Below are 27,758 nucleotides of genomic sequence, written 5' to 3' on the forward strand. Positions count from 1 at the left end.
TGGGTTTGTTAGGTTGACCCAACAAAAAAATGTCTGCAAAGTGGACTGATTTTTTTGATTTTTCGATTTTTCGATTCAATCCAACCTAAACCGAAAAAAATCATAACCCAATCTAACTTTTATGGTTTACGTTGGGTAGTCCCGGTTAGTCAAGCTATCGAATCATATGAACACTTTTACTATTAGAAGTCGGGAATTTGAGAACATATTATATTAAATGCTAGACTATTTATTAGTCTAGGGGTAGATTCAAGTATATTTTAGTACACACAAGAATTTTAGCTTTTTAATTTGAAAAAGTCAAAAAAGATTTGAAAGTTGCATGGTTTTGCAGATCAGGCTGCATCATTTAATAAGTAGCCACTAGCCATAGATTCTATTTTTCTTTTTCTTTTTTGAACTTTATGGAACCTGCTTTGATGATTAAGATGCAACTTATTAAAGACGATTCATATTTCTATTAGTAATTATTGACAAACACGTCATCGTCATTTTCCTATATAGAATGTTGTGTCACAATTGCACTCTTTTAGATTATGCAGCGTTTGTTAAACTCAATGAATAAGTTAGTCGTACAAGAATTGATCTTTGCAAGCAATCTCGACCCAGTTTTTAGCCTTGAGTCACGTTTCAAGAGAAAATGTTCTTATAAAATATAAGAGGAAATAAGTTGAAAACAGTTTGAAAGAAAGCATCATATATGTCGATTGCATTGAAAATATGTTGGCAAGAGAGTTTACAACACTGGTATAATCTAGTTATAGCTTTATCTCTCGGTTGATCTGAATTTTGTACAAGGAGATGTTATCACTAGCTAACGAGCTTTAATAAAAGCTTAGATCGTTGGGCTGAGGATTATGAATGTCTTATCACTAGCTAACGAGCTTTAAGAGATTAGCAAGTTAGCTAGAGTTTCGTTGGGCTGATGTTGAAAAATTAGAAGAGGACTAGTAGGAACTCTAAAAGAAAAAAGGGACGGAATAGTAGAACCTAAGGGCTAGTTTATAAGAATCTATGATAGATTTATAGCGCTTGGGTATGAGTAGGAGCTCGACAATGAAACATAAGAGGAAATAAGTTGAAAACAGTTTGAAAGAAAACATCATATATGTCGATTGCGTTGAAAATATGTTGGCAAGAGAGTTTACAACACTTGGTTTGGGAGGTTTGGTATAATCTAGTTATAACCTTATCTCTCGGTTGATCTAAATTTTGTATAAGGAGATGTTATCACTAGCTAACGAGCTTTAATAAAAGCTTAGATCGTTGGGCTGAGGATTATGAATGTCTTATCACTAGCTATATGTTGGCAAGAGAGTTTACAACACTTGGTTTGGGAGGTTTAGCATAATCTAGTTATAGCCTTATCTCTCGGTTGATTTGAATTTTGTATAAGGAGATGTTATCACTAGCTAACGAGCTTTAATAAAAGCTTAGATCGTTGGACTGAGGATTATGAATGTCTTATCACTGGCTAACGCGCTTTAAGAGATTAGTAAGTTAGCAAGAGTTTCGTTGGGCTAATGTTGAAAAGTTAGAAGATGACTAGTAGGAACTCGGAAAAAGAGATAGAAAAGTAGAACCTAAGTGCTAGTTTATAAGAGTCTATGACATAGATTTATAGCGTATAGCGCTTGGGTATGAGTAGAAGCTTGACAATGATTGTGCTTTAAAGATCCAATCAATGAGAGTGAATGAACCTAAATGAAGCGTTGATTGAGCTAAGGTTAGTTAAGAACTTTCAAATTAGAAATTTGAAAACTAAAGCGCATGTTCGAAAGTGCAAATGAGAAATATGTATTCGGAAATAGCCAATAACATTCTTTCTCATGATCTAGAATGGGAACAGCGGCTTAAGCTATTAGGTGTAGGTGCTTTTCAGAGGTGGAATCTTCAAGTTCTTCCTATTTGACCCGGGTTGGAAGAATCCCGTGTCATTGCAACTCTCTAGGGTTGTATCCAAAGAAGAAGGTCCCCACTCGAGTTAAACTTACAGTAAAAACCTACAGTAGTAACCTAAAAATGTATAGATGGACTCTAGGAAACTGATCAATGAGAATAGACAGAAAAGTTATATAGTTTTTGGGCTAAAAGGTTGATTATGCTCCACGAATCTGAGTTACGAGAATAGTTAAGCAGAAAAGGACTCAAATGCATATCGAACTTGTAAGAGGAGTCGGAAAAGAACATGGGTTTTGATGTTCGAGCTATTCCAATTATTTGACCTTACCTAACCGCCACGAGATTCTGTGATTGAGTTACTATGTAGAGCACGGTTAAGAGGTCTTTATTAGTTCTCAAACACATGAAGAGCTACAAAGAACTAAAAAGTAAAAAGCCCCCGAGTAGGTGAGGCTATTTATGTCATCCAAATTTTCGAGCAAGCTTAAAAGCTAGATTCGACGTTGATAAGAAATAAAAGCAAGTTATAAGCTCGAGTGAGTTCAAAGAGTCTAGTCGTAGAACACTCGATAGCAGTGAAGTTCAGATAAGTAGAACGAGTTGTACCTGTCAAAGTAATCTATGCATGAGTTCAAGAAGAGAGAAAAAACCATGTATCGGAAGTAAGAGCTAGAGCTAGATCTTGTTTTGTAGCGTTCCTCTGGTTTTGTAGCGCTCCTTGAGGAACGACGTCACCTTGAACATTAGCAACATGCCCATAAGCACGGTAGTCATGTATCTAGTGAAATGAATATTTGTGTTAAGTAACTCTCGGTTTGTTTACATTGATATTTACTTTTTTGTCTTCATTTTATGAGATTTAGTCGTGTAAGCCAAGACAATTGTTATCATTTGTCTCTTATTCAAATTTGGCCAAAAATCAAAATTTTAAACGATTGACAAGGGTGTGGAAAATTTTATGAGAATTTGTCTCTTATCATTTGTCTCTTAATCATTTGTCTCCCATATATCAAAATTTTATGAGAACATACCACCATTTATAAGGGTGTAGAAACCTTCTCCTAGCAGACGCGTTTTAAAGCCTTGAGGGGGAAGTCGAAAGGGAAAGCCCAAAGAGGACAATATCTGCTAGCGGTGGATCTGGGTCGTTACAAATGGTATCAGAGCCAGACATCAGACGATGTGCCAGCCTTCTCGCTGTTCCCTGAAAGGGGTAGACACGAGGCGGTGTGCCAGTAAGGATGTTGGGCCCAAAAGTGGGGTGGATTTGGGGGCGGTCCCTCATCGATTGGAGAAAGGAAAGAGTGTCAACGAGGACGCTGGGCCCCAAAGGGGGTGGATTGTAATGTTCCACATTGGTTGGGGAGGAGAACAAACCACCATTTATAAGGGTGTGGAAACCTTCCCCTAGCAGACGCGTTTTAAAGTCTTGAGGGGAAGCCGAAAAGGAAAGCCCAAAGAGGACAATATCTGCTAGCGGTGGATCTGGGTCGTTACATAAACGAACCCTAATTTTTAAGATAACATGATAATTTGTTCTCGTTTTGAAAATAAATATGAATCACGTGAATATTTTTTATGATTGAAAATAAAGCAACGATCAACAATAAATACATGCAATATAAACTAAAGTTTCATATTTTCTTCACGTAGAACAAAAAAATTTAATTTTCATTCCGAGATTTCTTATAAAAGTAAAACTCTTTCTATCATTTGACGTTTTTAAAGATTCGGATTTATTCTCTAAACCCAAATAATTTTTTAAAAAAGATTAAACGATACACGAACCATTATGGGCATATGTATAGCATGCTCGGTAGAAAAGTGATCGATGTTCGATGTATCTGGTAGGGACAAAATAGGAATATTTGAAAGCATTATAAAGGAATATGAGGATAAAGTTAAGCCTTAAAATATTAAAGGGCAAAAAGGGAAATATAAAAATTATCATCTCGAAGCATAATTATAAAGTTATAGAACTATAAATATAGATTAGTCAAATATACGAACAAAATCAATAAGTGGTAATTTCTTTTTTGCTTTTTAACTTTTATTATTTTAATATTATAATACAAATTTTATTATTTAATATATTAATTACTTTGGAATAATAATTAATTAAAAAATTTAGAAAGCCAAAAGGCCGACTTACAAAAATGTTCTTTTTAACTTTTTTTTTGTCATTAATAATATATTTTAATTTTTTAAAAAAATTAAAAATATGATTTATTTTTAAAAAAACTCTTAAATTTTCAATTTTTAAAAAAATTAAAATATATATTTACCGTTAAAAAAATACCCATAAAAATTTAAAAGCAGTTTAACCTTTATAAAAAAAATCAAAAAAGTTTTTACCGTCTATATATGGACAGAAACCATATAATCATTTTAAAACCTTTTATCATTACTTTTGAATGTTTACGAATATTTTTTAAACATGGTGGTAATAGTTTCGTTCATATATTAATGGTAAGAATATTTTTTAACTTTTTAAATATTTTTTTGAAAATTCAATAAAAATTTTGAAAGTTTAATTAAATATTTTTTTAAAGTAAATATTATTTTTAAAATAAAGTACTAACGAGAATATGTTTTTAAATTTTTTTTAGAACTTTTTGAATCAGATATTATTAAAAAAATTAAAGTGCAAAAATATTTTTTAAATAAAATATAGAGTTGACCCAATAATAATAAGAAATAAATAAATAATATATATATATATATATATATATATATATATATATATATATATATATAAATACACGTAAACAAAATTCATAATGCTTTATTTTAATAGGCTTTTTTTTTCTTATTTTCTATTGTTTGAAGGAATCTTTCCCTAATAGAAAAAAAAATAAAAAAATAAAAACAAAAATTGGTCAAATTATACATCATTAAAGGTGACATAAGTGACTTTTTACATATGTGACTAATAATATATATATATATATATATTTTTTTTTTTAAATAATTTTATACTATAAAGAAAATGAATCATTTAATTGATTTATCCTAAACTCCAAATCCTAAATATATATATATTAAAAAATATTTTTATACTATAATTTAATTTATTTATAGATTTTATGTTATTAACCCTAAACTCTAAAGAATATATATATATATATATATATATATATATATTTATTTATTTAAAAAAAAATTATACCATAAAGTAATGAATCATTTAATTTATTTATAGATTTTATGTTATTAACTACTCTAAAGAATATATATATATATATATATATATATATATATATATATATATATATATATATATATATATATATATATATATATATATATATATTATTTATTTATTTATTTAAAAAATATTTTTATACAATCATTTAAATGATTTATTTATAGATTTTATGTTATTAACCTTCAACTCTAAATCTTAATTATATATATATATATATATATATAATTATTTATTTATATTATAAAATAATGAATCATTTAATTTAATTCGTACTGTTACTTCTAACCATGGTGTGGATTAACTCCTTTTCTTCCCTTCCTATTTATTCACTATAACTAGATTCACCTCCTTATTCATGAGACGGAACTGACTAACTATTCAATTCTGTAACTCAATCACCTATGGATTCGTAAACTAAGACTCAACATGAACGAGACGGATGGCACTCTGTTACTATATATATATATATAAATATGTTTATACTATAAAATAATGAATCATTTAATTTATTTTATGAACAAAAGAAATATATATATATATATAAAAAGTGAATATTTGTAAAGTAAAAATAAATTTAAATTAGTTCGATTCAATACAATCTAGTTTTAAAGAATTTACAAAATTTTCATTTATTTGAACGTAACACAAATTCAAATAAGTTCATAATCCAACTCATAAATCGACTGAATTTTCGGGCCATTGCATTTTCAAACACCGATATAAAGGTAAGACTCTGCTTTAATTTTCATATTAGTCTACTTTATTAATTTACGAATATCAAATTTAATGGTTTGTATTATTCGATTCATAGAATTTCGATGAAATTTCCAATTCTAAATTATAATGAATTTGGAAGAATTTTTCTCGAATTTAAAATATTAAGTAAAATATCTTAATTCCATGTTTATTAAAGTAACATCTTAAGAAACAAAAATTTAAATATATGATTCGAACAAGTCAAATCAATTCAATACAAAAAAATTTATGGTTGGATTGCATTAAATTTTTATTATTTAATAATGTTCGTCGAAAAAATTTACCACCCGAACAATTGAGTCAAGTTTATATCAACTCACAAACACTTTTATATATATATATATATATATGAAAATACAAATTAAAAATAAAAATTTGTATAAAACACTGCCCCTTCTCCCTCGTGGTCATGCAGCGCCCATCAATTGAAATCCCAAAACCCCACAAACAATAACAAACCACTGATTAATATCACTCTCCAGCCGTCTCTGCAAAACCCCATTTCCCCAATTTCTAATGGCGTCGCTCTCCTATGTGCTATCTCACCCATCCCATGTTCTTTCGCCTCAAACACCGCCCATTGAGTCCAATCCCAAATACATCTTATACTCCTCCTCCTCCCAATGCCGACATCCCATTTCGCTCTTACGTTCTAAGCTTAACAGGTATGAATTTACCCGATCTGGGCTTGTTTTTTTCTCTCTTTGTGTGTTGTGGAAACTGGATTTGTTTAGATGGGTTGAAATTAAGAACTGAAATCGAACTGGGTTTGTTTTGATTTTTTTGTTTAGAGCACTGGAAGATCTGTTGGGGTTTGGTTGTGGGTTCTTCTTTCGCTGTTTTTGATCCTGAGAGTTTGTTTGGTGTTTACCCATTGAAGTTTTTCTTGAACATTTCTTCTCTTTTGTGTTTTTAACCATTGTTTCTTTCAATTTCTCCTTGTTTTTCTCTCTTATGCTTGTAGTGTTCTTTCTTTTTTCTGATTTAAACATGTGGATGAGTTGTTTTGGTGGAATTTTTTGGTTGAGGATTGTTTTGTTGTAATTTAGCGGTGTTTTGGAATGCGCTGTGTAACGGTTGATTCGTTAGGAATCATGAATCTCCACGATGGTATGATATTGTCCACTTTGAGCATAAGCTCTCGTGGCTTTACTTCGGGCTTCTCCGAAAGGCCTCGTGCCAATGGAGATGTATTCCTTACTTATAAACCCATGCATGAGGTGAAGTTGCACCGTTCTCAGTTAGCAGAACGTTTGTATCCTGCAGCTACTGTCATTTCATTGATAAAAATCACTTGGGTAAAGCTTATCAGGAAATTTTAATGCTTGCATAATTTGCTAGATGGGTTTTTTTTTTGGCTTTCACCTAGGAGACCTGGGTTCAATTTTCGGCAATGGAAAACTTGGTACCATTTTCTAGGATATTTGGAATTTATCCATAATCCATCTCGTTTGTATTTTATTGTGAGATTCCACATCGGTTAGGGAGGAGAACGAAGCATTCTTTATAAGAGTGTGGAAACCTCTTCCTAACAGATGTTTTTTAAAAACCGTGAGGCTGACGGTGATATGTAATGGGCCAAAGCGGACAATATCTGCTAGTGGTGGGCTTAAGCCGTTATAAATGGTATCAGAGCTAGACACCGAGTGATGAGTTGGCGAGGAGGCTGATCTCCGAAGAGGGGTGGACACGAGACGGTGTGCCAGCAAGGACGCTGGGCCCTGAAAGGGGGTGGATTGTGAGATCCCACATCGGTTGGGGAGGAGAACGAAACATTCTTTATAAGGTTGTGGAAACCTCTCCCTAGCAGATGCTTTTTAAAAATCGTGAGGCTAACAGTGATACGTAACGGGCCAAAGCGGACAATATCTGCTAGTGATGGGCTTGAGCTGTTACAAGTGGTATTAAAGCCAGACATCGGGTGATGAGTCAGCGAGGAGACTGAGCTCCGAAGGGGGGTGGACACGAGGCGGTGTGCCAACAAGGACGCTGGGTACCGAAGAGGGGGGAGGGGGGTGAATTGTGAGATCCCACATCGGTTGGGGAGGAGAACAAAGCATTCTTTATAAAGGTGTAAAAACCTCTCCCTACCAGACGCGTTTTAAAAACCTTAAGGGGAAACCCGAAAGGGAAAACCCAAAAAGGACAATATCTGTTAGCGATGGGTTTGGGTCGTTACAGTTGAATTATATTATCTAGTCAATACGTTATCTACTTGCAAAGCTTTTACTCGACATCGTCTAAATGCTTTTTGAATAATGAGGACGGTACGTTTTGTGCTACAGAATGGCCCTTGTCGGTCAGCGGTTAAGAAGGGGGACGCAAAGGAAACAAATATGTGCTTCCATTGCAGGTCCATTGATTGCTTTCTATTTCATTAATTGTTAAAGTCATGCATTTACTCAGTCATTTCATGTTTTTTCACTTCTTAGCAGACGTCTCGTTGGAAAAATCCACGGAAAATGTTCAACTTCCCAAGGGTGATGTTTGGTCCGTCCATAAATTCGGTGGTACCTGTGTCGGTAACTCAGAACGAATTAAGAACGTTTCTGAAGTAATAGTTAGTGATGATTCGGAGATGAAATTGGTGGTCGTCTCAGCAATGTCGAAAGTGACGGATATGATGTATGACCTCATTAACAAGGCTCAATCACGAGACAAGTCTTATGAATCTGCCTTAGACGCTGTTCGAGAAAAGTATAAATCAACGGCACACGATTTGCTTGATGGGGAAGAACTGGCCAGTTTCTTATCACAATTGCATCATGATATTGATAATCTGCTGGCTATGCTTCAAGCAATTTATATTGGTAAGTAGGTATACTCTTACCTCATTGATTGCGCATTGTTCGGAGGTCGATATGATACCATCTAGTATCTCCATAGCGTATACCACCGTTAGTGAAGGGCTTAGCGAGAACTGGTTCAAGTCATGATGGCTACGTACCTATGATTTAATATATAGAATTCTTTGATGAAAATCTCACTGAAAATAAGTAATTTAGTCTGATTTTGATCCCCGTGTTGTCGTTGGGCATTCTTTTCTTCACGACTAGTTGACCTTTCGTGGTAGAAAATACATTGACCCGTGACTTGCTTCGTATCATCTTGCAGCTGGTCATGCCATGGAATCCTTTACCGATTTTGTTGTAGGACATGGAGAATTGTGGTCCGCTAGTTTGTTGTCGGCTGTTATTAGACAGGTATGGCACGTGTTTTTCGTTCTATTTGTTAATGCAGCTTGCGAATCTGTTACCCATATGCGATACTGATCCTTTCAAGTGTTTCGTTAGAGGGGGTTTGATTGCAAGTGGATGGATACAAGGGAAGTTTTGATAGTAAATCCCACTTCTTCAAATCAAGTTGATCCCGACTTTTCGGAATCTGCTCGAAGACTTGAGCGATGGTATTCCAAAAACTCGGCCAAGATAATCATTGCAACCGGTTTTATTGCGAGTACACATCAAAACATACCTACTACTTTAAAGAGAGATGGGAGTGACTTTTCTGCTGCGATAATGGGTGCTCTATTAACGTCTCGGAGAGTCACTATTTGGACCGATGTCGATGGTGTTTATAGTGCAGATCCGAGGAAAGGTATATGTCGTACTTTTGTGCTTAACTCGTAATTATATGAATCATTTAAGTACATTATACTCGAAATCTCTATGCTTGTATTTAAAAACGTTCGGATGCTTTATATTAGAACTTTAGTGGCTATATGGATCCAGGTTCGGTCTCGTCTTTTAATACATCTGCCCTATTTATTGCAAATTTAATCTCATCGAAGCAGCAATGTTGCTATTGTTGAGGATTGTTGGGATGGAGTCCCACATTGGCTAATTTAGGTAATGATAGTGGGTTTCGGGAATGATCATGGGTTTATAAGTAAGGAATACATCTCCATTGGTATGAGACCTTTTGGGGAAGCCTAAAGCAAAGCCACGAGAGCTTATGCTCAAAGTGGACAATATCATACCATTTCGGAGATCCGTGATTCCTAATATGGTATCAGAGTCATGCCCTTAATTTAGCCATGTCTATAGAATCCTTAAGTGTCAAACAAAGAAATTGCTAGACTCGAAGGTGTAGTCAAAAGTGACTCATGTGTCGAACAAAGGGTGTACTTTGTTCGAGGGCTCTAGAGAAAGGAGTCGAGCCTCGATTAAGGGGAGGCTGTTCGAGGGCTACATAGACCTCAGGGGAGGCTCTAATGGTGTACTTCGTTCGAGGGGAGCATTGTTGGGAGGGAGTCCCACGTTGACTAATTTAGGGAATGATCATGGGTTTATAAGTAAGGAATACATCTCCATTTGTATAAGGCCTTTTGAAGAAGCCACGAGAGCTTACGCTCAAAGTGGACAATATCATACCATTGTGGAGATCCGTGATTCCGAACACATTATACTCTAAATCTCTATGCTTGTATTTAAAAACGTCTCGATGCTTTATATTAGAACTTTAATATCATCAAAGCAGCAATGTTGCTATATCATGAGGTTTATTTCTTGTGCAGTTAAGGAAGCAGTTGTTTTAAAGACATTGTCCTATCAAGAGGCCTGGGAGATGGTAAGTTGGGTTGTTGTATTCTATAATGAATATCGAACTCTGCTTCGGTCGCTAACATATATTATATTGACGTGCAGTCGTATTTTGGTGCAAATGTTTTACATCCTCGTACGATTATTCCAGTAATGCAATATGACATACCGATTATCATAAGGAACATTTTCAATCTCTCTGCACCTGGAACAACGATCTGCCGTCAAACAGTTGACGAGGAAAGCGAGAGTCTAGTGTCTTTTGTTAAAGGATTTGCAACTATCGACAATGTTGCGCTTATAAACGTTGAAGGGTGAGTTTAGTTCGTCGTTAGCTATCCATCTTTGTCTTAAACTATAAGTATGTCTTCCTTACTGATATCGTAATCTCATTTCCGTACCTCGTCCCCCAATTTTTCTCCAGCACTGGAATGGCTGGTGTCCCGGGTACCGCCAATGCCATTTTTGGTGCTGTTAAAGATGTAGGAGCTAATGTTATTATGATTTCTCAGGTGATTCGATATAACCTCTTCTTTTTTGACTTTAATATAGACTTTGTTGTATGATGCTTATACGAAGGTTAATGTAGGCTAGTAGTGAACATTCTGTGTGTTTTGCGGTGCCCGAGAAGGAAGTAAAAGCTGTTGCTGAGGCTTTGAAATCTAGATTCCGTCAAGCCTTGGAGGCGGGGCGCCTTTCGCAGGTAATTAATTGTTTTGACTCGAGGAGTCATATTTTCTTTACTTCTATATGTTTCATGCATACCAAAAAGTTCATACTTTTCCTTCCTTCCCGAGTGTGGGGATAATTTATTTCTTTGAACAATGAAAAAGATCAATCTTGTGAGATCTCACATCGGTTGGGTAGGAGAACGAAACATTCTTTAGAAGGGTGTGGAAACCTCTCCCTAGTAGACGCATTTTAAAAACCTTGAGGGAAAACCTAAAGAGAATAATATCTGCTAGCGGTGAGCTTGAGTTGTTACAAATGGTATCAGAGCCAGATTCTGGGCGGTGTGCCAGCGAGGAGGCTGAGCCCTGAAGGGGGTGGACACGAGGTGGTGTGCCAACAAGAACGTTGGCCCGAAAGGGGGTGGATTGGGGGATCCCACATCGATTGGAGAAGGGAACGAGTGTCAGCGAGGACGCTGGGCCCCGAAGGGGGTGGGTTGTGAGATCCCACATCGATTGGGGAGGAGAACGAAACATTCTTTATAAGGGTGTGAAAACCTCTCCCCAGCAGACGCATTTTAAAAACCTTGAGGGGAAGCCCAAAGAGGACAATATATGCTAGTAGTGGGCTTGGGCTGTTACAAATGGTATCAGAGCCAAACACCGGGTGATGTGCCAGCGAGGAGGCTGAGCCCCGAAGGGGGGGTGGACACAAGGCGGTGTGCTAGCAAGGACGTTGGGCCCCGAAGGGGGTGGATTGTAAGATCTCACATCGGTTGGGGAGGAGAACGAAGCATTCTTTATAAGGATGTGGAAACCTCTCCCTAGCAGACACGTTTTAAAACCTTGAAGGAAAACCCAGGTAAACCCAAAGAGGACAATATCGGCTTGGGCTGTTACATCCAAAATCGAGCCACGATTTATACCAAGGAATTATGCAGCCTAGCAGCCTAGTGTTCATTGAGGATAAGAATACTAAACATCTTATTGTGCACCAAAGAACATGAATCCCTTCACTTTGGAGATATCTGCTTCAGGTTTTCTGTTTCCATCAGAATACAATCTGTATTATTTTATTTAATAAGTAACCGAGTTTTTACCGAGTACCGTGAAAGAGAATATAATATAATATGATCCTCAGGTCGCAGTTGTTCCGAACTGTAGCATTTTGGCAGCGGTCGGACAGAGAATGGCGAGTACTCCGGGAGTCAGTGCCACCCTTTTCAATGCACTGGCAAAGGTCACAAATTACTTATTCACTTAGTTATGTTGTGTAATTTATTTTCTCTACATGAATAATGATGGTAAGTTACAATGCAGGCTAACATAAATATCCGAGCTATTGCCCAAGGCTGCACGGAATACAACATTACTGTAGTCGTTAGGCGAGAAGATTCTATAAAAGCCTTGAGAGCCGTGCACTCGAGATTTTACCTGTCAAGGACAACGATTGCAATGGGAATCATCGGACCAGGACTTATTGGTGCCACGTTACTCGAGCAGCTAAAGGATCAGGTGATCTTTATGAACGAAATCCTTTATTAATCTGGGTTTTATTTCGAAGTTATTTTACCTTTGTGGTGCTATCCAAATCCATGTGGATAATTGCCACGTCCCGTGTCCATGGTTGGGAAGGCAGTAGACCAACCAAAGTTTTCCATCGGCATGCTCCAAAATTTGGTCACCTGTGAGATGTCACATCGGTTGGGGAGGAAAACGAAACATTCTTTATAAGGGTGTAGAAACCTCTCCCTAGCAGACACGTTTTAAAAACCTTGAGGGAAAGCCCAAAGAGGACAACATCTGCTAGCGATGGGCTTGGAAAGGGGCACGAAACATTCTTTATAAGGGTGTGGAAACCTCTTCCTAAAGAGAGCTAGACACCGGGTGGTGTGCCAACAAGGACGCTGAGTCCCAAAGGGGAGTGGGCACCAAGCGGTATGCGAGCGAGGATGCTGGGCCTCGAAAGGGGGTGGACACCAGGCGGTGTGCCAGCTAGGACGCTGGGCCGCGAAGGGGGGTGGATTGTGAGATCCCACATCGATTGGAGAGGGGAACGAAACATTCTTTATAAGGGTGTGGAAACCTCTCCCTAGCAGACGCGTTTTAAAAACCTTGAGGGGAAGCTCGAAAGGGAAAGCCTAAAGAGGACAATATCTGCTGGCGGTGGGCTTGGTCTGTTACAAATGGTATCAGAGCCAGACACCGGGCGATGTGCTAGCGAGAAGGCTGAGCCCCGAAGGGGGGTGGACATGAGACGGTGTGCCAGCAAGGACGCTGGGCTCCGAAGTGGGTGGATTGGTCATTGAAGTGTTCATTTTGAGTTCTAACATGTTTATAAGAATTGTTCTTTGGCAGGCATCAGTTCTCAAAGAAGACTTTAACATCGATTTACGTGTCCTCGGAATTATTAGCTCCAAAAGCATGCTTTTGTGCGACGAGTAAGTTTAAAACTCGATTTCAATTCCTTTCATCATTTGTACCGTATAGGGTTATTCACGATTCCATTATTGTTTGCCATTATGATGTACGTGTGTTACATGGATGTACTCGAGAAAGGTCGTTCTCCTGAACGTGTTATCTTCTGATGTTCTAAAATTTCGAACATAGAGTAGGCTTGTTTCTTACTATCATCCTCTGTATTTTTACGTTCTCGTCTCTACGTTTTCTATGCATCAATTTTCTCATTGATCCTTGGCGTTCTCACGCTCGATGCTCTCCACGAATCCCTTCGTAATCGAAACGCTCTTTTGGTTAATGCCCATTGGAGACGTAAAGTTTGGTGCTGTTTCGTTTAAAGGCTGCCATTATACTCGATTTAATTATTTATGATATATGATTGTAGGGGAGTCGACTTAACTAATTGGAGAGAACTTCAAGGTGAGAGAGGCGAAACGGCAGATATGGAACGGTTCGTGCAGCATGTGCATCAAAATCATTTTATTCCGAACACCGTTTTGGTCGATTGCACGGCCAATCCTGATATTGCTAGCCATTACTACAACTGGCTTCGAAGAGGAATTCATGTCATTACTCCAAATAAAAGGGCTAACTCGGGACCGCTCGATCAGGTACCTCCTATATGGAAATTACTTCTCTTACCCTTCACGTCCCTTTCGAAACGAAACGTATTGACAGCTATAGAATGCAAAGGTTTTTAGTTTCTGGGTCTTTCCTGTTCGGTACAGCTTTGGTTAACAGAAAATTTCAGACTCGAAATCACGAATGATTAAACCGTGTCGTTTATGTTTAGAAACATTGCAAATTACTGTTTAGAATGTGCTATACTAATTCTTTGGTTACGTCTTTGCTGTTCAATCCAGTATTTGAAGTTGAGAGCTCTTCAACGACAGTCGTATACTCATTACTTTTACGAAGCTACGGTTGGAGCCGGTCTTCCAATCATTAGCACGCTACGTGGTTTGCTCGAAACCGGAGACAAAATATTACGTATTGAAGGCATCTTCAGGTTGCTTGTCCTCTCTTTGAATAAAGTTTTGCTTTATATTTTCTTCACTTAACATAATTGTCCCCATACTGCTAGGGTATATGACTATTTTATCTAGACCCAAGTGCCATAGCTTTGTTCGCTCAAAGGGCGTTTTTCGTGCTAGGTGAGGGTGCGAGAGAAATCATAGAATCTTTAGGAGTTCAAAGAGGTCTTCGAGTAATGTTTGGTCCCGTGTTAGTGTAACAGCCCAAGCCCACCGCTAGCAAATATTGTCTTCTCCCTCAAGTTTTTAAAAACGCGTCTGCTAGGGAGAGGTTTCTACACCCTTACAAAGAATGTTCCGTTTCACTCTCCAATCGATGTGGGATCTCAAAATCCACTCCCCTTCGGGGCCCTGCGTCCTCGTTAGCACACCGTCCGGTGTCCACCCCCTTTCGAGGTCCAACGTCCTCACTCGCACACCGCCTGGTGTCCACCCCCTTTTGGACTCAACGTCCTTGTTGGCACACCGTCCGGTGTCTGACTCTAATACCATTTATAACAGCCCAAGCCCACCGCTAATAGATATTGTCCTCTTTGGGCATTCCCTTCTTGGCTTCCCCTCGAGGTTTTTAAAACGTGTCTGCTAGGGAGAGGTTTCCACACCCTTATAAAGAATGCTTCAGTCCCCTCTCCAATCGATGTGGGATCTCAAAATCCACCCCCCTTCGGGGCCTAGCGTCCTAGCTGGCATACAACCCGATGTCCACCCCCTTTCGGGGCCTAGCGTCCTAGCTGGCACATCGCCCGGTGTCCACCCCCTTTTAGGGCCCAGCGTCCTCGCTCGCACACCGCTTGGTGTCGACTCCCTTTTGGGACTTAGCGTCTGTGTTGGCACACCGCCCGGTGTCTGGCTCTCCTTAGGAAGAGGTTTCCACACCCTTATAAAGAATGTTTCGTGCCCCACTCCAAGCCCACCGCTAGCAGATGTTGTCCTCTTTGGGCTTTCCTTTTTGGGTTTCCCCTCAAGGTTTTTAAAACGTGTCTGTTAGGGAGAGGTTTCCACACCCTTATAAAGAATGCTTCGTTCCCCTCTTTAATCGATGTGGGATCTCACAATTAGATTCGATGTTTTTCTTTGAGCTTTAGTGTCAAAGCCCTTTTTTTATTGCACTCTTGATCTTATTTTTACTTGACCGGAGGCCCTTGGTTGAGTTGGTTCCCTTTCGTAGACTTTCTTTTTTGTAGGTTTATGTATCGTTTTCCTTTTTCTCAATGAAAATTCGGTTTTCCATACCCCAAAAAAACGTCAATATAGACCGTGCATACAAATTTATACTTGATGTGTGTTAAAAGCATCCCGGTTGAAAACGTCAATGTAGACCGTGCATACAAATTTATACTTGATGTGTGTTAAAAGCATCCCGGTTGAAAACGTCAATATAGACCGTGCATACAAATTTATACTTGATGTGTGTTAAAAGCATCCCGTCCATTCTTCCCCATTTTTCTAGATTACCCAACCAGCGAAACTTCCACTCGAATCTTCCTACGGATTTCGAGAGCTTTTAGAGGGTAGGTATAGCAATGTAGATTGAAGATTTATTTCTCGATCGTGATTGATTGCCTTGAATTTAGGTATTTCAAAATGAAGGCAACTAAAATGTACGATCGTCAAACGGCCCAACCAAGGTTTCCTAATTAGGGTTTTGGTTTTAATCTCGTACGTACAGTGCTATAGGCCTTTTTATTACAATATCTCTGTCAAATCATAGGGTTTCCAAAAATGGTTTAGCTCTCGGTCAGTTTTCGTTTGTTCGACGTCGGGGTGCCATTGGCGTCTATTTGCTTGCGTTCTAGGGCAGTTCCGAAAAGCTGTCTTCTCTTTCCAATATCTTAATATTCCCCTAGGAAGTAGTGTTCGGACTTAAGTGTCGAAAGAAGATTTATTTCTCGATCGTCATTGATTGCCTTGAATTTAGGTGTTTCGAAATGAAGGCAACTAAATGTACAATCGTCAAACGGCCCAACCAGGGTTTCCAAATTAGGGTTTCGGTTTTAATCTCGTATGTACAGTGCTATAGGCTTTCTTTCCAATATCTGGGTTTCCAAAAAGGGTTTCGCTCCCGGCCAATTTTCGTTCGATCGACGTCGGGGTGCCATCGGCATCTATTTACTTGCGTTCTAGGGCAATTCTGAAAAGCTGCCTTCTCTTTCCAATATCTTAATATTCCCCAAGGAGTGCTTGAACTTGAATGTCGAAGAAGATTTATTTCTCGATCGTCATCAATTGTCTTGAATTTAGGTATTTTGAATTGAAGGCAACTAAAATGTACGATCGTCAAACGGCCCAACTAGGGTATCCAAAGTTTCGGTTTTAATCTCGCATGTACAGTGCTATAGGCTTTCTTTCCAATATCTCTGTCAAATTATAGTGTTTTCAAAAATGTTTTCACTCCCGGCCAGTTTTCGTTCGGCCGATGTCGGGGTGCCATCGGCGTCTATTTACTCGCGTTCTAGGGCAGTTCCAAAAAAATTTCTTTCTCTTTCCAATATCTTAATATTTCCCTAAGAAGCAGTGCTCGGACTTGAATGTCGAAGAAGATTTATTTCTCGATCGTCATTGAAAATGTTCGTTTAAAACAGTCTAAGCACACTTAACAACCCTTAATATGTTGCATTCTATCTAGAAGGGATAGGCTCCTTGCATTCCTATAATTTGACAGTCTTTGCTTTCATGTTATTTTCTGCTGCAGTGGGACATTGAGTTACATCTTCAACAACTTTACGAGCGGTAAATCTTTTAGCGACATCGTATCCGAAGCAAAGCAAGCGGGTTATACCGAGCCCGATCCAAGAGATGATTTATCCGGAACCGATGTTGCCAGAAAGGTAAACACGTGTTTGAATCGCCTGTGTAAAATCTGAAAACATGTGTTCTGAATCGCCCGTGTAAAAATTGTTTATGCTTTAAGTTTTGTTCGTGTTTCAGGTGATCATTCTTGCAAGAGAATCGGGTTTGAAACTCGAACTAGCCGATATCCCCGTGGAAAACCTCGTGCCAGAGCCATTAAGAGTACGGCTAAATGATATGTTTAACCATTTAATGCTTAAATTTTGTTGTCCATTGTTGACTTGGACCTCTAATGTACTATAGGCCAGTGCGTCGGCTGAGGAGTTCATGCAACAATTGCCACGGTTCGATGTCGAGCTGACGAGGAAACGACAGGAGGCTGAGAATGCTGGGGAAGTGAGTATCTCTACAAAATTGTTCCGCTAGTTAGTTTTAAGGAATCTGCTACATAATCTGCCAGTGTTTTTAGCTATAAGAAATATAGGTTCAACTTGTATTTTAAGCTGCTGTGAGTTGGTCTTTATTGAACCAAATATGTTCATATCCATGGTTTTCTCGAGAATAAGTATTCTGTGAGATTCCACATCGGTTGGAGATGGGAACGAAACATTCTTTATAAGGGTGTGGAAACCTCTCTCTAGTAGATGCGTTTTAAAAACCTTGAGGGAAGCCTAGAACCAGAAGCCCAAAGAGGACAATATCGGTTAGCGGCGGGCTTGGGCTGTCACAAATGGTATGAAAGCCAGACAATGGGTGGTGTGCCAGCGAGTACATTGGCCCACAAAGGGGGTGGATTGCGAGATCCACATCGGTTGGAGAGGGGAACGAAACATTCCTTGTAAGGGTGTGGAAACCTCTCTCTAGCAGACTTAAAAACCTTGAGGGGAAGTCCGGAAGGGAAAATCCAAAAAGGACAATATCTACCAGCGGTGGGCTTGGGCTGCTACAAATGGTATCAGAGCCAAACACTGGGCGGTGTGTGAACGAAGACGCTGGGTCCCGGGGGGAGGGGTGGATTGTGAAATCCCTCATCGGTTGGAGAGGGGAACAAAACATTCCTTGTAAGGATGTGGAAACCTCTCCCTAGTAGACGCATTTTAAAACCTTGAGGAAAATCTCAAAAAGGACAATATCTGCTAGCGGTGGGCTTTGGCCGTTACAAATGGTATCAAAGCTAGACACTGGGCGGTGTGTCAATGATGACACTGGCCCCCAAGGGGAGTGGATTGTGAGATCCCACGTTAGGGGAACGAAACATTCTTTGTAAGGATGAAGAAACTTCTCTCTAGTAGACGCGTTTTAAAACCTTGATGAGAAGCCTAACAGGGAAGACTCAATAAAGATAATATCTGCTTGAGGTGGGTTTGTGCTGTTACAAATGGTATCAGAGGCAACACCGAGCGGTGTGCCAGCAAGGACGCTGGGTCCCCAAAGGGGGGTGGATTGTGAGATCCCAGGTCGGTTGGAGAGGGAAATAAAACATTCTTTATAAGAGTGTGGGAACCTCTCCCTAGTAGACAATATTTGCTAGCGGTACGCTTGGGCTGTTATAGCTCCTTAGCTCCTTATCAGAATCGTAGCTCTGTTTGTGTATTTGACTACCTGGATTCTCTTTTATCTGGTGTTCATGTAAACCCCGTATTATTTTCTAAAGGTGTTGCGATACGTCGGGGTGGTCGATGTCGAAAATAAAAGAGGCTTCGTCGAGATGCAAAGGTACAAGAACGATCACCCATTTGCACAACTTTCAGGATCCGACAACATCATCGCTTTCACCACGACGAGGTACAGAACTCAGCCTTTAATAGTTCGAGGACCGGGCGCCGGGGCTCAAGTGACAGCAGGTGGGATCTTCAGTGACATCTTGAGGCTAGCATCTTACCTTGGTGCTCCATCATAATCCCATCCTTGTTAGTTTCCTAGTCTCTATGTTCTCTTTTGGTTGTTGGGACGGTCTCTTTTGCCTTGTGTCTTTTTTGTTTGCAATGTAGGTTCTTCTATGTTGGGAATTTTAATTCTTAATAAAATCGAGCTTGTTTTATCTTTTTTTTCGCTCGGGTTCGACAAATATATTATTGAGAATCGAACTATTAGGGGTGTACACGGATTTGGTCGGGTTGGAAAAAAATGTTGGACCAACCGGACATTTGGGGTTGGTTGAGTTGGTGACTCGAGTAATTCGAATAAAGCGTACAACCTAATCAGAGTTGAGTTGGGTTAAATTTTCAAGTTCTCATTTTTTTAATTATTTAAAAAAATTTACTTATCGAGAATACGTGTTACATTTATAACTAAAATTTTATAACGACTCACAAAAATTGTTTACAAATGTCAAATAACAATGGTCAAATATTCTTAATTTTTTCGGAAAAGGGTAAGGTTGAGTTGAATTACAACCCTGTTTTTGGGTTGATCGAGTTGACCAGACAAAAAAATGTCAACTCGTGAATAGATATTGAGATTCTGCATCGGTTGGGGAGAATGAAACATTTTTTATAAGGGTGCGGAACCTGAAGCATTTTTTATAAGGTGCGGAACTTGAAGCATTTTTTATAAGGTGCGGAAACCGAACATTATCGGCTAACAGTGGGCGGGCTTGGGCTGTTATAGATCTAAATAAAAAATCTGGAGGGAAAAGTTCTCGAAAGGGAAAGTTTAAAGAAGTGGGCTCGGGCTGTTATAGATCTGAATTAAAAATGTTGAGGGAAAAGTCCTCGAAAGGGAAAGTTTAAAGAAGTGGACTCGGGCTGATCTGAATTAAAAATCTTGAGGGAAAAGTCCTCGAAAAGGGAAATTTAAAGTTTAAAGAAGTCGGGCTGTTATAGATCTGAATTAAAAATCTTGAGGGAAAAGTCCTCGAAAAGGAAAATTTAAAGAAGACAATATCTGCTAGCATTGGGCTTGGGGGCCGTTATAGATATGAATTCTCGATTTTTCAAAAAATCAGCTCAACCCAAAATAAATGAATAAAAAATAAAAAATACAAAGCTTACAAATATCTCGTATTTAGTACATTACAATGAGAGATTGAAAGAATATAAAAGTCTGGTTTATAATTTTTATTATTTAAATAATATTTTTATTTTATATTATAAAAATTTATTATATAAATAATAAATAATTGAATCGTAAATTTATTAAAAAAAATTATCACTAAAATATATATATATTCAAATAAAAAAAATATTTTTTTTTATAAAAATAATCATTGAAATTCCTAATGTTTTGAGTGGATGAATATTTTTTTAGGGTATATATATATATATATATATATATATATATATATATATATATATATATATATATATATATAATTTTTAGTTTTTAAATTTAATTTTTATTCATGTAATTTAATTTTGAGTTTTTTTTTTTTTAAATTTATTTTGAAATAAATATTAGTAATCGAAACAAACGCCTCAAAATTTTGTAACCTTAATTTTTTATATCTATTCGGATATAAAGACTAGGGATGTACATGGTTTGGATTGGGTCGGGTTAAGGGATTGGTAACCCAACTCAACCCAACTCAAAATTTTTCACAACCCAACCCTCTATTTTCGGGTTGGGTTCGGGTTGGGTCCGGGTTGGGTTGTCAAATTTTTTTTTTTAAGTTTTATTTATCCACAACCTATAATTAATTCGGATATAATCTTAAATAAAATATATTAAAAGCTCTCAAACAAACATAAATCAATCTATAATTATCGGAAAAAAAAATCAATAAAAAGTAACGAGCGAAAATTGTAACATATTAACATAGTTCAATATTGTCATAAAACTCAATCTATAATTATCGACAAAAAAAAAAACAATAAAAAATAACGAGCGAAAATTGTAACATATTAACATAATTCAATATTGTCATAAAACTAAAGACAACTAAATACATAAAACTAAAGACAACTAAATACCGACATTTTTTAGAATGGGTTAAACTAACAAAAAAATACATGATAGATCATGGAAGGAATAAGTTAGTTATAGAAATTAAAAATAACAAAAACCGAAAACATACAGCTGGCGTCGAACTCAGGCGTAAATACTCAACGACAATCTCAATATCATTCTATCAAACCCATCATTAATATGAAAGAATTTTCCTAATATTTCTATATATTTTATTTGGCTCGGGTCAACCCGAGCGTTTTGCCCATGAACCCGAAACCGAACCGATTCAGTTCGGATTCAGAAAAATGAACCCAACCCTACCCGAAATGCTAATTCAACCCAACCCAACCTTTATAGTTCGGGTTGGGTTGGTCAGGGTTGTCTAGTTGCCGGGTTGAATGTACACCCCTAAGATACACACAGCAGAAGAAAATGGCAGTGCATTTCCACGGCGTTGAGCAGTGAGCCGAACACAAAGAACAACTCGAACAATTGCGACAAGATGGACAAAACTTTTACGGAATCCAAACTATGCACAGACTCTAGGCGCCTTCTCTTCGATCGTCGCTACGGTTGGGTGTTAGTATCTCTCGATTTCAGCTCACTGTCTGTAAATTCGTAATTTGGATTTTGATGATGTTTCCCTTTGTTTTGCAGGATTGATGAATGGAAAAATCCTTCGGATGAAGCTTTGGCCGGTGGCCGAGGAATGTATGTGTGTTTCTTTGCGTTCATTGTTCATCAGCGTTGCCTGTCGCGCTTTCTGTTGTTTCGATTTTCAGTTCTCAAAGATTGAGCGAGGCTTCTTTTTCGATTTGTTTGCTTGATTCTTTTCTTGTTATGACAAAAGTGGTTTCGATTTTTCGTTTCTCAAGTACATTTGTGCTTTCTCTTTGCTTTTTGAATAGTTATTGTTTCCGATTAGGTTACTCAAGCTTCTTGTTTACCAAGCAGATGATAGCAATTTTAGATTGACGTACTGATCGTATCTTATCTTTTTTAGGTTTTGCATTGCGCCCCTCGCGAAAACGCTGGTTAATTCAGTCGCGCAGATGGTATGGCTCTAATCTTATCCACTGTTAATTATTGTTTTTGTGTTTAATTTTCTTTCTCTATGAAAAATAAAACGATCGAATTAGATCGAAATATGTGAACAAAAATGGAGGAAGAGGAAGCTTCCTGTCTAGTGAACTTTTAGGAAAAGAACTTCGCAATCAATGTTTATGAAATTGAAATTGAAATGGTAAATGTGAGATGCCACGTTGGTTGGAGAGAGGAGTGTGGAATCCTCTCTTTAGTAGACGTGTTTTAAAACCGTGAGGCTGATGGCGATACATAACGGGCTAAAACGGACAATATATGGGCTGTGGTTTGATAGAGTTTGGGGTGTGTGGGGTACACAGATCTTGTGAGGCATTGATTCTTCAATGAAAATAGTTATTCAGTGTTGTGTTTCAGTATGTAAAGCTAAGTTTAGAGACTATTGGGAAGTTTCAAAATCCATTGTTTAATAAGTTATTCAAGTGCTTTAGCTTGTTCTGGTTCGTTAGTTTTAATATCTGCTAGCGATGGCTTGGATTGTTACTGGAAATGAACTGTGGTTTGATAGACTTTGGGGTGTGTGGCGTACACAGATCTTGTGAGGCATTGATTCTTCAATGAAAATAGTTATTCAGTGTTGTGTTTAAGTATGTAAAGCAAAGTTCAGAGACTGTTGGGAAGTTTCAAAATCCATTGTTTAATAAGTTATTCAAGTGCTTTAGCTTGTTCGGGTTCGTTAGTTTTAATATCTACTAGCGATGACTTGGATTGTTACAGGAAATGAACTGTGGTTTGATAGAGTTTGGGGTGTGTGGGGTACACAGATCTTGTGAGGCATTGATTCATTCAATGTTGTGTTTCAGTATGTAAAGCTAAGTTCAGAGACGGTTGGGAAGTTTCAAAATCCAATGTTTAATAAGTTATTCAAGTGCTTTAGCTTGTTCGGGTTCGTTAGTTTTAATATCTGCTTGTGATGGCTTGGATTGTTACAAGAAATGAACTGTGGTTTGATAGAGTTTGGGGTGGGTGGGGTACATATATCTTGTGAGGCATTGATTCTTCAATGAAAATAGTTATTCAATGTTGTGTTTCAGTATGTAAAGCTAAGTTCAGAGACGGTTGGCAAGTTTCAAAATCCATGGTTCAATAAGTTATTCAAGTGCTTTAGCTTGTTCTGGTTCGTTAGTTTTGATTCATTATGTTCCTTCTTCTTTTTCGATTATCCTTTTGTACCTCGAGCTTGAGACCTGATGCATACTTTTGTTATATTTGTTCATAAGAAAACTACTCATTAAGAAGAGTGAAAGAATTCGATGGAAGTGACCCGAAAAAACATCACTTGCTTAGTTGACTAAGGTAAGGTAGCTTAACCATTTTTCGGAATTGTCCACTCATAGCACGATGAAATTGTCCGATTAGCTGTTCTTGGCCGTTGAGTTTAGGTAGCTAGTGCTATGGAACTCATGTGCAGTCAGAGATTTAGTAACTCTTCCGTGCTCATAGGTTGACTTCCCCATGCATCCCTAATGCCCTAACTTACCAACAAAGGAGCAACCAAGAGGTCAAATTAAAATTGCTAGAAGGAGCTCCACTTGTTGAGCTATTAAGGAAAGAGGAAGCTTACAATGAAGATTAGATGCATGGATCCAAGTATATGAGTAAAAGTGCACTGGATCCAAAATGGCCTCTCAAGATCCTTCTAACACCCAAAAGAACACTTTCTTTCCACTTAGATAACTCATACAATGTCAAGGAAACCTGCTTGTCTAATGATCTTCCCCTACGCTTTACAATACACAAAAGTTTGCCAATCTCCAGCCTTGACTAGTGGTTTAGAGCAAGAGAACAAAGCAAAAAGTGATGATTTTGTTAGACTGTCAACTGTAAAAATGTGTACTATGAGGGGTTAAAAGGGGAATGCAACTCCTACCAGTTATTTCTATAAATTCTATTAGTTAGTGTTGCTCACGTTCCGAGAATGTAACCGTCCAAGCCCACCACTAGTAGACATTGTCTTATTTGGGCTTTTCCTTTTGGACTTTCCGTCAAGGTTTTTAATGTGTCTGTTATGAGAGGGTCTAGCGCTATTCCAACTAATGCCTTGCACCGTTCGGTGATTGTCTCTGATACCATTTGTAACAGCCCAAGCCCACCGCTATATAAAACCGTGAGACTGACAGCAATATATAATGGCTCAAAACGGATAATATCTGTTAGCGGTGGGCTTGAGCTGTTACAGTAACCTCCCTTGGAAGCTACACAAGGGGTGGATAAAGATCAAGCAGGAGGGAAATAAGTGGTTTTAATATCAGTTAAAGAACCACCCACGTTCTAATCTTCTTTTGGATGAACACTTGGAGCAACTAACCACTAAAAGCCCTCCCCTTCTTGGGGATCTTGACCTTCAATTTCACAAAACCATTTAAAATAGAGAATTTTACGTGTTGTTGCCCCGTCCATGCTCTCCAATTGATCATGCTTCTCCCGGGGCCTGGGATATTTTGGAGTGAATTATTTCTAATTTCGACTCTCCACGATGGTATGATTTTGGATGTAACAGCCCAAGCCGATAATATTGTCCTCTTTAGGTTTTACCTTTCTGGCTTTCCTTAAGGTTTTAAAACGTGTCTGTTAGGAAGAGGTTTCCACATTCTTATAAACAATGCTTCGTTCTCCTTCCTAACTGATGTGGGATCCCACATTCCACCCTTCTTCGGGGCCAGCGTCCTCGCAAACACTCGTTCCCTTCTCCAATCGATGTGGGACCCCCTAATCCACCCCTTTTGGGGCCTAGCGTCTTCGCTGACACACCGCCTCGTGTCCACTCCCCTTCGGGGCTCAGCCTTCTCGCCGACACATCGGCCGGTATTTGGCTCTGATACCATTTGTAATAGCCCAAGCCCACCGTAGCAGATATTGTCCTCTTTGGGCTTTCCCTTCAATATTTTAAAACACGTTTGTTAGGGTGAGGTTTCCACACCCTTATAAAGAATGTTTCGTTCTTCCCCCAACCAATGTGGGATCTCATTACATGTTTTCTAAAAACACATTTGAATTAAAGAGCGGGTTGCCCGACCCTTTCCTCCAATTCTCATGATTCTCCTTTCGTTGCAGGTTAATATTGCTGCAACATCCACAGTTAAAGCTCTTGAAAACCCAGAGCTACTTTCACCTCAGGTACTACAAGCAAGTCTGCATCAAAGGCTTGAGAAATTCATGTCGTCCATGCAATACCCAGCATTCCGCCATGGCTTCCACAGAGTAACTTCTCCTTCAGTTCCCACTAGCTCCTTGCATTTACAGGATGAAAGAATTGATCACAGCTAGCTGAATGTAAATTCATCCTCACTCACTCACTTGAGACTTGGAGATCGAGGTAACGAGTTCGAGTTCGAGAGAGATTAGGGCTAATATCAATTTGTACTTCTAAACTTTAGAAGTTGTATCAGGTAAAATCTCACGCTATTAATTGTATCAATTTAAACCCTAAAATTTCATAAATTAATTCAACCGTGTTTAAATTCATGCGAGAAGAGATGAAAAATTATCTTATAAAGGGTTTAAATTAATATATTTACGAGAGTTTAGAGTTCAAATTAATTTAATTATTACTCTTCTAATTGATACAACTAGGGGTGTACATGGTCGGGTTGAGTTTCTAATTGATACAACTAGGTTTGTACATGGTCCGAGTTGAGTTGAGGGATTTTTTTTACCCAACCCAATCCGAAAACTTTTACAACCCAACCCAACCCTCTATTTTCAGGTTGGGTTGGGTTCGGGTTGTTAACAAAAATTATTTTTTAAAAGAAGTTTTATTTATCCAAAATTTATAATCGATACAATCTTAGATAAAAGATAATTAAAAGTAACCAACACAAATTAATCTATAATAATTCACAAATAATAATAATAATAACATATTATAATAGTTCAACATTCTCATAAAACCAAAGACAACTAAAAACCAAAGACAACTAAAAGATCGAGAAGATATCAATAAAAAGGATTAATTTTAAAATGCTATATATAACAAAATCATATTAACATAGTTCAACATTCTAGGACAACTAAAATATCGACAAAGTCATATTAAAATAGTTCAAACATTCTTATAAAACTAAAGACAATTAAAGTAAACAATATTATAAAAATTATAATTGTGATAGAATAATGTGATCCAATTTATTAGTGTATTTGATTGCATTGAACTCGGGTGTGAGTGTTTTAAGTTAGGACAAAGTAAAGCAAACCCATTATTAATGTAAATTTTCTTAATATATTTTATATATTTTTATTTGGCTCGGGTCAATTCAAGGGTTTTGTCTCATGAACCCGAAACCAAACTGAGTCAGTTCGGGTTCAGAAAAATGAACCCAAACCAACCCAAAAAGCTAATCCAACTCTTATAGTTGGGTTGGGTTGGTTCGGGTTGTCAGATTGTCGGGTTGAATGTACACCCCTAAATATAACTGAAGGTGAAGGTGAGGATATTTGCTTTCATAAATAATTATTAATGCATTTTTTGTGATTTTTATTATTATTATTATTATTTATTATTTATTGAAAGCTTTGAGGCCACCCATAGCAAATAGAAAAACAAAAAGAAATGTCAAAATCCGAAGCATCTTGGGAAAGAATATTATTTATTCTTTTATCTTATAATAAATAATTAGTTAAATTTTATTTTGTTTGTGAACTTTCACGAAAATAATAATTTAATTCTTAAATTTAATCTAGTAATTTCAAAACAATACAATTTAATCTTTAAATTTTAATAAATATTAATTTAGATATGGTACTTGGTTAGATATAAAATTTATTTATAAACAACTAAGTTGTTATTAATTGACAACATTTTTTCTAAAAATACTGAGTTTAAATACCAAAAATGTTAAATAATAAATTTGTGTTAATCTTGCTAGATGAAAGTCCCACATCGACTAATTTAGAGAATGATCATGTATTTATAATCAAAGAATACTATCTCCATTGAATAAGGCCTTTTGGAGAAGCCCGAAGCAAAGTCATGAGAACTTATGCTTAAAGTGGACAATATCATACCATTTGAGAGTCGTGTTCATCTAACATGGTATTAGAGCCATATGTCCTAAACTTAGCCACGTCTCAATAGAATCCTCAAATGTCAAACAAAAGAGTCGAGCCTCGATTAATATGACTAAGACTCCAAAAGAAAAAGGATTCGAGGAGAGACATACTTTGTTCGAGGGGAGGTGTCCCTACACTTAGCCATGTCAATTAAGGGGAGACATAGTTTGTTCGAGGGGAGGTGTTCGATGAAAGTTCCACATCGACTAATTTAGGGAATGATCATGAGTTTATAATCAAATAAAGCAGAGTCTATGCTCAAAGTGGACAATATCATACCATTGTGTAGAGCGGTGTTCATCTAACAAATCTATCGATTATATTTTTAAAATAATTATAAATATTTTTATTAATTTAG

General features: G+C 37.5%; 2 protein-coding genes across 2 annotated transcripts; both read left to right on the plus strand.

Moving 5' to 3' along the window:
• The first annotated feature begins 6,261 nt into the window (after positions 1 to 6,261).
• LOC111796915 (bifunctional aspartokinase/homoserine dehydrogenase 1, chloroplastic) lies at positions 6,262 to 19,403 on the plus strand. Its single transcript, XM_023679716.2, has 18 exons — positions 6,262 to 6,531; positions 8,152 to 8,219; positions 8,302 to 8,676; positions 8,981 to 9,069; positions 9,160 to 9,463; positions 10,383 to 10,435; positions 10,513 to 10,721; positions 10,832 to 10,919; positions 10,997 to 11,110; positions 12,220 to 12,318; positions 12,399 to 12,593; positions 13,437 to 13,519; positions 13,924 to 14,149; positions 14,402 to 14,547; positions 17,265 to 17,400; positions 17,501 to 17,584; positions 17,666 to 17,758; positions 19,017 to 19,403. Exons 1-18 carry the CDS (start codon positions 6,383 to 6,385, stop codon positions 19,260 to 19,262), a joined length of 2,757 nt encoding a protein of 918 aa, XP_023535484.2. The 5' UTR covers positions 6,262 to 6,382; the 3' UTR covers positions 19,263 to 19,403.
• Positions 19,404 to 21,663: 2,260 nt separating this feature from the next.
• On the plus strand, positions 21,664 to 25,816 carry LOC111796939 (uncharacterized). Its single transcript, XM_023679759.2, has 4 exons — positions 21,664 to 21,829; positions 21,908 to 21,961; positions 22,254 to 22,305; positions 25,406 to 25,816. The coding sequence occupies exons 1-4, from the start codon at positions 21,753 to 21,755 to the stop codon at positions 25,616 to 25,618; spliced, it is 396 nt and encodes a 131-aa protein (XP_023535527.2). The 5' UTR covers positions 21,664 to 21,752; the 3' UTR covers positions 25,619 to 25,816.
• The last annotated feature ends 1,942 nt before the right edge of the window (positions 25,817 to 27,758 follow it).

Source organism: Cucurbita pepo, chromosome 6 (genome assembly GCF_057944985.1).
Source record: "Cucurbita pepo subsp. pepo isolate OVF chromosome 6, ASM5794498v1, whole genome shotgun sequence".
Taxonomy (NCBI): Eukaryota; Viridiplantae; Streptophyta; class Magnoliopsida; order Cucurbitales; family Cucurbitaceae; genus Cucurbita; species Cucurbita pepo.

Excerpts from the sequence above, each read along its gene's own strand:
- LOC111796939 (XM_023679759.2), top strand. The coding sequence starts at position 21,753 with ATGGACAAAACTTTTACGGAATCCAAACTATGCACAGACTCTAGGCGC. Across the intron at positions 21,830-21,907 it reads GATCGTCGCTACGGTTGGGT|GATTGATGAATGGAAAAATC; the intron begins GTTAGTATCTCT and ends TTTGTTTTGCAG. Across the intron at positions 21,962-22,253 it reads TTGGCCGGTGGCCGAGGAAT|GTTTTGCATTGCGCCCCTCG; the intron begins GTATGTGTGTTT and ends TATCTTTTTTAG.
- LOC111796915 (XM_023679716.2), top strand. The coding sequence starts at position 6,383 with ATGGCGTCGCTCTCCTATGTGCTATCTCACCCATCCCATGTTCTTTCG. Across the intron at positions 8,220-8,301 it reads AATATGTGCTTCCATTGCAG|ACGTCTCGTTGGAAAAATCC; the intron begins GTCCATTGATTG and ends ACTTCTTAGCAG. Across the intron at positions 11,111-12,219 it reads AGGCGGGGCGCCTTTCGCAG|GTCGCAGTTGTTCCGAACTG; the intron begins GTAATTAATTGT and ends TATGATCCTCAG.